The 11,849-nt window shown below is 48.2% G+C and overlaps 2 protein-coding genes across 2 annotated transcripts; both read right to left on the reverse strand.

Moving 5' to 3' along the window:
- Window positions 1-493: 493 nt before the first annotated feature.
- S100a8 (S100 calcium binding protein A8) lies at window positions 494-1,523 on the reverse strand. The gene is made up of 3 exons (XM_070014074.1): window positions 1,429-1,523; window positions 833-994; window positions 494-693 (listed from the first exon to the last, which is right to left on the reverse strand). Exons 2-3 carry the CDS (start codon window positions 971-973, stop codon window positions 565-567), a joined length of 270 nt encoding a protein of 89 aa, XP_069870175.1. The 5' UTR covers window positions 974-994; window positions 1,429-1,523; the 3' UTR covers window positions 494-564.
- Window positions 1,524-8,395: 6,872 nt separating this feature from the next.
- On the reverse strand, window positions 8,396-10,686 carry LOC138821557 (protein S100-A15A). Its single transcript, XM_070013920.1, has 2 exons — window positions 10,537-10,686; window positions 8,396-8,583 (listed from the first exon to the last, which is right to left on the reverse strand). Exons 1-2 carry the CDS (start codon window positions 10,684-10,686, stop codon window positions 8,407-8,409), a joined length of 327 nt encoding a protein of 108 aa, XP_069870021.1. The 3' UTR covers window positions 8,396-8,406.
- Between the last annotated feature and the right edge of the window lie 1,163 nt (window positions 10,687-11,849).

Here is an 11,849-nt window from a genome sequence, read left to right on the forward strand (position 1 = left end):
CATTTAAGAACCACTTGCAAAACAGCTCTGGTGTTGCAGACTTTTTTCTAAGTCTGGGACCACAGGGCTGGAAGAGATTGAAAAGCCTAGGGAGCAAGCAATGAAGACACAAGATGATGTTTACAAGCACAGACAGCCAAAGTGTGATGAAGGTGAGCACAAGACAATTTTCTTCAACCTCTGAGTTTTCTTTTTTTTGGCGGGGGGGGGTGGGGAGGGTCCGGTCGTGGGGCCTGAACTCTGGGCCTGGGCGCTGTCCCTCAGCTCTTCAGCTCAAGGCTAGCGCTCTACCACTTGAGCCACAGCGCCACTTCTGGCTTTTTTCTTTTTTTGCTTATGTGGTGCTGAGGAATCGAACCCAGGGCCTCAGGCATGCAAGGCAAGCGCTCCACCACTGAGCTACCTTCCCAGTCCCAACCTCTGAGTTTTTCCAACCCTTCCTTCACCCCCTGGAGCCTTATTCCAAAAAAGAAAAGAAAGAGAGTCAGAGTCCTGAGGTATGAATGACTTTATTATTCTATAAGAACATGCCCATGTGCCACTCTCCAAGCCTGCACAGTTCTGCTAGTTCTTGTGGCTGTCTTCATGGGCTAACACACCCATCTTTATCACAAATATGAGGAACTCCTCGAAGTTGATTGCCCCATCTAAATTGACATCCAAATCTTTGAACCAGGTGTCTGCATCCTTATTCTGTGAAGATTGAGGGGGGAAAAGTCAAAGGGTAAAAGATCTTGGAGAAAACTGAGGCATGTCTATCTACAGTGGCTCAGAGGCACTGGCATGATTGGAACCAGGCAGAGAACCCCAAACACAGCCAGCCCCTCCTCACCTTCAACAAGTTAGGAACCTCTGCCACTAGCAACTTCTTCAGGTCATCCTTGTAGAGGGAGTGATAATTCCCTTGTGTCAGGGAGTACCTGTGATAGACATTAATTATCCCGTCCAAAGCACACTCCAGGTCAGACGACATGATGCTCAGTGATGTGTCCACCTGAAAAGAAGAGCCACATGGGAATCCTGACATGGGGGTGGTATAGAGTGAAACTAAAGAGATACCATTGGAACTCTAGTAGTGTCTTTGGCCTGGCCTACACCATCCAAATAGCTAAACCAACAGGTGTCTGTGGCTCTGGTGGGAAGGAGTGGGATAATATGGATATAGGCACGGGAGAGGGCTCAATACAGACACACACACACACACACACACACACACACTTATGGAAGGAACGTGCCCTCATCCACTGCACAGTGCCAGAGTAACATTCCTTCCTCTTCCCTGTCTCACTCTTCTCCTCTCTGAGCCCCAGGATCTTGGCAGCAAACTACCCTGAACGTTCTCTCTTCTCTAGAAGATTAGTCCACTTTCCCAACTCTCCCCCTAAGAGAAGCCTAAAGCAGAGGGCAGACTTGGACAGTCTCACTTACCAAGTGTCCCTGAAACAAGAGTTGACAACGGAGGTACAGGACTGAGCATCAGCTCCCTTTTATAGCGGAAGGCTTGGCCTCAGGCCATTCTGCAGCAGCAATCCCTTGCAGAGTTGCAACATCCCTGGTTTCCCAACCAGGTGGCTGTGCCAATTACTATGTAGATTGAACATCTCCGAGGGCCAGGAAGATGGGGAAGAGTAAGGCAGAAGGCATTTTCTGGGCACCACCTGGCAGAAGAGATAGGAGGGGACTGTAGCACATACTCCTTTACTCTAGAAGCCTGTCCTTTTCTCCTCCCAGACCCCCACATCTGAGCCCTCTCTGGTGTTTCTGATGCTACTCGGATGCCTTTGGGTACCCGTAAGTGCACTCTCCAAAACTGAAGCTGAATGTAGCATTTTGAGTGTGTGCATAGAAAAGCATTCCCCCAGAAGCTTTCATCTGCTACTCAACAAGATCTAAAGACTTCAAAAAGGCTAAAGAAAGCTGGGCTCAGCTGCTGGCTTTTGGTAATGAAAGCTGGAATCTTGCTGTGGGAGTTGTTTGGGGGGCTTCCTGGAGTCTTCATGGGGATGTGTACCATCAAAGACTGGACCAGTTCCTACCCTGCTATCCACACTTACCATGACCATTCATTCCACTGTGCAAGCTGGGGGGTGTCCTGGGCTATTTGAAATCCCTCTGCAGTGCACAAGGTACCAAGTCACTGCAGGAACACAGCAGGGAACTTTCAACCCTCTCTGGGATGATTATTGTTATATGCCAGACCCCAAGATCCTGGGCTGAAGAACCCAGCCCTGGTGTGGTGAGAAGGCACGTTCTTGGGAGAAGCTAGACATCTTCACTCCCAATCGGAGAAGAGGAAGTAACCACTTTCCCAAGATTTCAGAAGCAAATACCCCATTTCTATCTACCACCACTAACAAAATGCCCACTCCGATCAACACTTCCATGGCTGAAGATCTGTGGTACGATTTTTCTCATAGCACAATACACTTCACATTCATGTTATCTCAGAGCCTCAGAAAATGCCTGTTAGGAAAGTCAGGATACAGAACTTGCCTGGTCTGCAGATGAGGAAACTCGGGTCTAGAACGGTGAAGGGATTTACCCTCAAGTTTCCCATGGCAGATGTGTCATCGTTGCACTGAATCCTAGAGAATCAGGCTTCAGAATGTGATCTAACAAGAGCATGACTTCCTTCCTGCATCAAGTCAACTAATATTGACCCTGTGTTTCACCATAGCTGGGCCATCATCTCCTCCTTGTGGTAGTAAATGGAATTAGCCTCTCTCCTTCAGGTTTCCAGGGCCATGTGGGCTCCATTATACTATTTGCTTTTTAGCCTTGTGACCTTGAACTAGTGACCTACCCTCTCAGTACATTAGTTATGTCAATTATTAAGTGGATATTAAAATTAGAATATTCTTTGAACCCATGGGATGGTTGAAAACATTTCTAAATTGTGTTTCTGACAAAGAGTTAATATCCAGAATGTTAAAGAGCTTCAGCAACTCCTTAACAACAAAACAACCCAATAAAAGAATGGGCAAAGGATTTAAACAGATATATCACCAAAGAATATATACAAATGACCAATAGTCACATAAACAATGCTTAACATCGCTAGTCATTCGGGAAAGGCAAATCATCACCTGTGTTCAGTTGAATACTACTTTGTTTTAAAGCAGAAAACAACAAAGGTTGACAAAGTCATAGAGGAATTGAAGGTCGACGAAGGTTGACAAGGCCTGGGAAGGTGGCTCAGTGGTAGAGCGCTTGCCTTGCATGCATGAGGCCCTGGGTTCGATTCTTCAGCACCACATAAGCAGAAAAAAGCCGGAAGTGGCACTGTGGCTCAAGTGGTAGAGCGCTAGCCTTGAGCTGAAGAGCTGAGGGACAGCGCCCAGGCCCAGAGTTCAGCCCCCACAACTGACAGAAGAAAAAAAGAAAAGGTTGACAAAGTCATAGAGGAATTGAACACTGTTTCTGAGAATATAAAATGGTACAACTTCTATGAAAAACAGCATGGTAGTTCCTGGATAAACATTGTGTTATCATAGAAAAAGCTGGAAATGGTGTTGTAGCTCAAGTGGTAAAGCACAGGCCTTGAGTGCAAAGAAGTTCAGGGACAGCACCCAAACCCTGAGTTCAAGCCACCAAGACTCTGAGTTAAAGCCCAGGCAAATAAAAAAAAAAAGAGTTACCACCGGATCCGGTAATCCCACTTGTAGATGACTACAGTCAGAGTCCAAAGCAGGGTCTCAAAAAGATGTTTGTACACACAGGTCCATGTCAGCTTTGTTAACAATAACCAAAGGGGACAAAGAACTCATGCCCACCAATGAATGAGTGGATTAATCAATTGTGGTGTGCACCTGCAATAGAATAACATTCAGCCTTTACAAAGGAAGGCTGTACTGACTGATGTTACAGCATGGACGAACCTTGAAGACATCATGCTAAGTGAAATAAGCTAATCTAAAAAGACAAATGCTGTATAGTTCCACTTAAATGCATTATTGAGTGTAATTAAATCCATAGGACAGTAAGTAGAATTCTCACTGCCAGAGGCTGGAAGGAAAGGAAAATGGACAGCCATTTGATGGGTATGGAATGTGTTTTGCAAGATGAACAGGGTTCCAGAGCTCAGTTGCCCAACAATGTAAATGTACTTTAACACTACTGAAATGTACACTTAAAATGGCAAAAATGTAAACAATGTTTTATGTATTTAATACTATATGTATTTAATATTATATGTATTTGACCACAAATCCATAATTTTTTCAATTTTTAATGGTGACCTCTTTAAAACAAAAATTCTATCTTATGAGGATTAAAAATAGAAGCAAGCTAGGTGCCAGAGGCTCCCACTTATAATCCTAGCTACTCAGGAGACTGAAATCTGAGGATCATGGTTTGAAACCAGCTCGGACAGAAAAGTCCTCATGAGACTCTTATCTCCAATAACTACTCAAAAGCTAGAAGTGGCATTATGGCTCAAAGTGGTAGAGCACTAACCTTGAGCAAAAGGCTCAGGGACAGCACCCAGGCCCTCAGCTCAAGCTCCAAGACTGACAAAATAAATAGATAGTTTTTTTCAAAAAAGAATCAAAGCTGGGCACTGGTGGCTCATGCCTATAATCCTAGCTACTCAGAAGACTGAGATCTGAGGATCATAGTTCAAAGCCAGCCGGGGCAGGAAAGTCTGTGAGACTCTGATCTCTGAAAACCGGAAGTGGTGCTGTGGTTCAAGTGGTAGAGCACTAGCCTTGAGCTGAAGAGCTGAGGGACAGCGCCCAGGCCCAGAGTTCAAGCTCCATGACTGACAAAAAAAAAAAAATCAAAATATCTGTAAATTGCCCATTTTCTTACTGTGCATTATATTTTCATAAGAAGTTAATTTAAAATGTGTAGAGTGCTGGGGCTAAGTAAGATGAGCAAAAGCCTTGAGTGCTGCTGATCTACGCCTGGTTCTTGGGCTAGATTGGGAATCCTCCTGGCCAGACTTTTTCTCTGCAGGAGGCATCTTTGCCTCCTAGGACCCAGCACAATGCCTGGCACGCACCACAAGAGCAACCAAAGTTGTAGTAAGAGTAGCTAATGGGTATACAGATCAGCTAACATTCACTACGCATGCGCCACATGTCAGAAAATCTCCTCAGTGCTTTACCTACACCTGCTTAACCTTAGGGGTCATGTATATACTACACACAAGAGGAAACTGAAATCCTTGGAGAGACAGGATATTTAATCTCTGCACGATTTAGATGACATGGTACGATGTGACATAATTCCATCCTATGCCTGCTGGAGCCACTCTACATCCTACTGACATCTTCCTCATCCTTCTCATCCAACTCAGACACCACCCGCTGACCCTCATTGCCCCACCCCACCTACCCAGCTTACTATCTCTCTACTCTGTGCCACCCAAACCTTATCCTCACAGCACCGACCCATTGGTACAATGATCTGCCTGCGTATTGTCTGTCTTCTCTTTGGGGATTGGAGACTCTCTAGAAGAGAAGCCACACTCACTTCACTCTCAGGATCTAGCACCTATTGGGTGTTTGGTGGTTATGGAGATTATAAATAAGCACAAAGTTGAACTGTTGGCCTTTCCCTCACCCAATGAGGTGATTCTCTTTTTCACATATAATCACTTTAGGTCATTTTTTTTGGAAGAATGCACAATACAAACCCATCAATCATCTAACTTCATTGACAAACAGTAACTCAGTCTCTAAGTTGGAAGCCAGTGGCCTTTCTGCCAGATAATATGACAAGTTTTCAACCAAGGTTTGCCCCTAGCTCATACCTATGATGCTCTACGTACCATTTTATATGATCTGGCATACATGCCTTACCTCTACTTTGAAAAGATTGATGCCCTCATTTAATATTCCCAGCAACTTTGTGGAGTGGACATTATTTAGGCACAATTATCTCTATTTGACCAATGGGGAAATCGAGGCCCAGGCATTTCTCAAGGTCCTTCCCCAGGATCTTGAGTGAGTTTCTGTCATGAGTTAGTTATAGCTTCCTGCCAGAATCCTGTATAGACTGATCAATGAAACCATGAACTGTCACCATTCACAAGTATGTCCCCCACCCCTTAGGAAAACAGCCTTGACGCTCCACAGAGAGCCAGGAGCCAGGAAGAATTGACTTCACAGATGTGGGTAACAAGAATTGGGTAAACATATTGGGGAAAGGCAGAGCTTGCAATCAACCAACGGACATGGGGCAAGTTGCGGGGAGAGGAACATGTCTCAGTCCTCAGATGTGTGTCCCAACAGATCTGGCCCAGCCCATCCTGATGCTAAGGAAATGAGGACAGACAGAACTGGTGGAGAAATTCCCCAGGAGGGGGTTGGAGGAAGTCACAGGGGCCTTGGGCTTGTTGTGTCCTTGGGTAGAACCCAGCACCTCTCCAATGAGGTGCAGGAAGGACTCTCCCTGGCCTGGAGGAAATGTGGGCTGAGTAATCCAGGCTCCTGTCACCATGACAGAACCAAGATGTGACCAAGGGGCCCTACAGGAGGGAGGTCAGGTCCAGGTCACTAGATTCCAGTCCCTCTCCTCACCTTCTTGTATTCCTTCTTCAAACACCTGCTAAGGTGGTGGAGTGCTGGTGCTGGGCCAGGTGTAGGCCAGGTACCGGAACCCCGCACAATCATAGCAGAGCAGATGGGGTAAGGCCAAAAGGGAAGTGGGATGCAGAATCTACCCAAGAGCAATGAAATGAGCTCTTGGTTTGTGGGTTTTTTTTAAATCTTTAACTAGTTATTCAAAGGAGTCTCACTTCAACATGCATCTTAACCAATGGCACCCTTTCATAATTCTCTCCCATCTCTTCCAACCCCACCTATCCCCTCAATTTTCCTAGTTCAATTTTTACATATATGCATTGAGTCTGAGCATTGCATTCACCCACCCTTCCCCTCTTCATCATGTTTTAAAAAAAAAATGTCTCTACCTCAGTAAACTCAGGACACCAGCTCCCAGACCCATCCTCAGAAAAGATCATCCACCAAAGACAGGCTATGGCAGAGCCTGAAGGCAAAGGAAAGCCTCTGGGGGATTTTTGCCTTCAACTCCTAGGATCCCAAGGAGAAGGTGACCCAGGGTACTGACACACAGGCACTGGTCTCAGTTAGGAGGGATCAGGGACCACAGCAAGCTTGAGCCACTGAAGCATGAATAAGTCAGAGTCAGCAGCAACACCCATATCTATCATCAGGTTTTATTAGCAAAACACAGACCCAACCCTGCCCTCTTCCAGGAAGCCTGCTCTGGTTGACAGTTCTCAGGTTCCGCTCCTTGCTCTTTTGGTGACAGGTGACTACCATTCCACCAGGTTGAGTTGTCAGCCTAGCCCTGTTTCTCTCTCTGACTCAGCACACACAAAATCCAGCACACAGCCTTCCCTGGCTCACTGTTTCCCACCCTGATACCTGTAATATCCATGCCATCTACACCAAATCAGTCACTAGGGCCTGAAACCTGGACTCCACTCCGGCTCCCTCTCCTCCCTCAGTTTGTCCCCAGGTATGAGATGTTCACATTTATCTCATGTCTACTTGCTCCCTTCCATCCCCACCCATTCTCTACTGACCTGGTTCTCACTGGCTCTACTCAGCTGCACAGAAACCCCTACTGGGGATCCCCAGCCTCCCTCTTCTCATCCATCCTCCAAGCTTACAGATGGTTTCTGAAAGACCCAGAGCTGGGCATCTGCTCCTGCCTTCCTACGCTTAAACAAGATCAAGTTAAAATCCCAATGCTCAACTCTCAGGGTCTCCCAGACTCTGGAAAATCCAGATCCACTCAATCAAACTGAGCGTATGTGATCTCTCCTTAGAGAACTTCCAGGTGCATTTCCACTGCTCCTGGATGCATGCGTGAGTCTCCACTGCTGCTCCCTCTGTTTGAAATGTACCTCTCCTCCCCATCCTCCTCCCCTTGTGTAAGATCTCCTTTAAAACAGGGACACCTTCAAGATTAGGGTTCATGCAGTGCACCCTTGCCCACAGGGCTCCCCTCTAGTCCTGCCTGTGCCAAATGAGCAACTAGTAGTATGACTGTGAGCCTTGGCTTCCTTCCTTGGTCACCTGACTGAGTAAAGAGCTGCCTCCTCACAGACTGAAGCAGAGGGCAGGGGCTATCTCCCCCCCCCCAGACAGGCTCCTATCTGACAAGGACACCTTGGATTCAAGGGCTGTTTCTTCCCCCGTTCCCAAATGGAATGAACCATCTCACCATCTCTTCCTGGACCATTAGGGGTTATCAGGAATCATGAGTTGAATGAGAGCAGAATCATTTATGAGACTGTTTATACACATATATGTGCGCGCACACACACACACACACACACACACACAGTAGTGTTCCTGCTCCACTGCCCATAGCTAGACCACATGTTCCCTGGGGCAGCTGGGAGGGGTGGGGAGGCCAGCTGCTCTCCCTCTAGTAGAGGTTGTGCTGGGCACAGTAGTGGGCACACAGCTGCCGGTGGTACTGCAGGTGGTAGTCCTTCACCAGCTTGCCCAAGATGTATAGGAACTCCTCGAAGCAGATCTGGTTGTCCTTGTTCTTGTCTGCTGCCCGGAACAACTCAGAGATGTAGTACGGCTCGTTCCGGCCCTGAAGAATGGCAGAGGGTCAACCATCCACGGAGGCACACAGTCCAAGCACCAGCCCCACCCCACCCCCACCCCCCAGCCCCAGTTGGGCTGGAGGGTCACAGGATGATGGAGCAGGCCCCTCCTGCAATGGGCCTGCAGGGAAACAACTCAACACTCCTAGACTATGATGACAATGCCACAGTCTGCAAAAACACTGATGAGGCACAGGTGTGCGCACAGAGGACAAAAATGGTGCCATTCTCGGGCTGTACACAGATCCTGAGCAGCCCTGAGCAGCTGAGATCTGCAGATGCACGGTCAGGGAGTTTGGCTTCCCAGCTACACCATAAACTCCCTGAGGGGACACCCAGGTGGGCTTCCTGACCACAGGTCACTGCCTTCCTTCCTATGTGGGGCACCCCTCAAGGGCAAGGTGTCCCTCACACCTGAGTCGCAGCATGACTACTGGGCCAGCATCAAGCAGGGGCATATATTGGCCTACAGAGGCATCTGCCTAGACATTATTTGTGATACTTCGCCTGTGTCAACCACACCAAGTGCAGAATGATGGGAAGGACAAAGCCACACACCCTGGAACTGTCCAGAATGTTCCTAGCAGGTGGAGCTGAGGACTGGGAATGGTGGAGGAGAAGAAGGAGGCATCTGACGTGGAGCAGGGGCATGAAGAAAGTCAAGGATCCAAGCAGAACATGGAAATGGGAAAAATGGAGACAAAACAGGTGGGGCGGGGCCCAGAGTATGGCAGATGGAGCAGGTTATCACAAGGTTTGGCTGGTAGGCATGAGCATGCTTCACCCCAAGTGGAGCATTCTGGAAGTCAATATATCTGGAATCTGCTGCAAGTAGCTTCCCAGCCTCTCTCCCCTCACCACCCGCTACCATCTACTGGTCCTGCAAACCTATCGCCAGAGGCTTCCTGCCTCCAGCCAGCTGTCTCCACTGCCTGGCTCCAGCCTTGCCCAGGCTCCATCAGGCAGGTCTGCCACTTGTGCCCAGGTGTCTGTCCCTGAGGGCCCTATTATCAGGGCCCTGTCTCCAAATGGGATTGTGAGCCCTTTAATTAAGTGCAGAGCCTGGCAGCCTAGAAATAGCCCCTTGGAGTTTTCCCCTGGAAAGGAAAGGGTTTCCTCGAAGCAGGATTCAACACAATAAGGTTCTGCCCAAATTCTCCCTCTCTAGGACCTCAGAGGCACACTCTAGTACATGGAGGGTGTGATTGCAACTCTGCCCCTTCCCAATGCTGGACATTGAATCCAGGATGATCCAAGGAGAGTCATTTCCTGGAATGGGTGGAACCTGACATTCTCTAGAGATAACAGCCCAGAGACAGTGGAATGGGACAGAGAACAGAAGGCAGCACTGGTGGACACTCTTCCAGGTTTTCCAGTCCAGATGGAGCCCAGTAATCACAGGCTAAGCCTGATGACAGACAGAGAAGATAACCAGGCCCCAGTGGATGGGTTTCCAAACAGGCAGCTAGATCTGGACCCATCCAACTGAGAAACTCCTAGGACAAGAGATTATAGTTCTTATCCAAGCCCAGCCTAGGGCCACCCCCACAGCATCATATGGCCAAGGGGCAGAAAAAAACTAGAGTTGTAAGGGTTGGGAAAGTGGTGCAAGGTTTGTGGCATTGGCGCTGATGAAATGAGCCTCTGAGAAGAAGGGAGGTGTAGACTGGGATAGTCAGAATAATCACCAGCTTCCACATTAGGGCTAAATCTCAGGGATTAGCAGAGAGCCTCTGGAGAGGGAAGGACAAGAAATAAAAGTGGCAGAGCCTGCCCTCCACACTGCCTCCCTTTCTTCCCTCCTCCAAAATGGAGATTCTGGTGGAAGTCAGCTCCGCCTACCTAAGTATTCTCCTCGCCACTGACTCAACTATAACAAACCCCATGTGGATATCCAGGTCCCCTCTCCCTCCTCTGCCTCGATCCTGGATCCTACGTACCAATTTCTCCATGAAGCGGGGCACATTGTCCATGAGCAGGGCCTTCAACTCCTCCAGGGACAGCGTCTCCATGTCCCCTTCCCGAGCAGCATAGTGGTGAAAACAATGGATGATCTGGAAGAGGGACTCCTCCACTGGTGTGTCTGGCATAGTAGCTGGGTCCCAGCCCAGGGTAGGGGGTGAATGAGGGAGGGATGAAGAGGTGGCACCGCTGGGGACACTTGAGAATCTGGGAGAAAAGAGTAGCATCTGATCTGGATCAGCCCAAGGAGGGACAGATGCTTCCTTCTACAACTTTCCACCACATCCTGTACCCTGTCCTGGGGACTTGCTTCCCATGGTGGCTGGCCCCCAGCCAACCTGACTCAAAAGCACTCATTCAAGAAGCTTCCCTGCACAAGCTCAGAGACAGCTGTATCTCTTCACTGGGACTCGGGCCTCCAGGGTACAGAAAGCTGTGTTCATGTCCCCTCCATCCCATCTATTAGGAAGACAAGCTAAACACTCTAAAGTGACTTGGTGTTTCTGTCATTCACAATGGAAATTTTAATATCCCACGCCAGGATGCCTTCGCCCCCCCTATAATTTTTTTTAATGTTTTGCCTGGGATAGGCAAATAATTATACCTCCCAGGAAACCCAACCCAGTTCTTCTGCTGCTGTTTTCTTTCTTACTTCAGTGTGTGCACACACAGGCATTGCCAGCCATCTTTACCCCTTCCATCACCTTTTGCATGACCCTTGTAAGAGTTGACATACCCTCAGCACAGTCCCTGTGACCCTACAGTCCTTGGTCCTGCCCTCAGCTTCCTTGAAGCTAAGGCTTTCTGCTGCCTGTGACTTACTGCTCCCCACTTCCTACAGAGACGGAGATGAGAATCCCTGTTCTCAGAGGACAGATTCTTTATGATAATCATGGCTTCTGCCCCTGTGGAGCCAGACCAGCACCAGCAGGAGTAGTGTGTGTGTGTGTGTGTGTGTGTGTGTGTGTGTGTGTGTGTGTGTGTGTGTGTGTGTGTGTGTGTGTGTGCATGCACACAAGCCCTCAGCTATTTTTCTCTAGCACTTGAGCCACAACTCTACTTCCTTTTTTTTTTTTTTTTTTTGGTGGTTAATTGGAGATAAGAGTCTCACAGTCTCTCCTTCCAGGGCTGGCTTCCAACCACACTCCTCAGATCTCAGCTTCTTGAGTAGCTGGAATTATAGGCCCAAGCCACCAATGTCTAGCAAGAGCAGCATCTTCTACCCATTACCCCCATTTCCTCCTCACAATGGCCTTAGGAAAAAGGTATTGTTACCCCATTTTCCTGAGAA

The sequence above is a fragment of the Dipodomys merriami genome, unplaced genomic scaffold (genome assembly GCF_024711535.1).
Source record: "Dipodomys merriami isolate MVZ:Mamm:240054 unplaced genomic scaffold, mDipMer1.0.p SCAF_92, whole genome shotgun sequence".
In the NCBI taxonomy this organism is placed as follows: Eukaryota; Metazoa; Chordata; class Mammalia; order Rodentia; family Heteromyidae; genus Dipodomys; species Dipodomys merriami.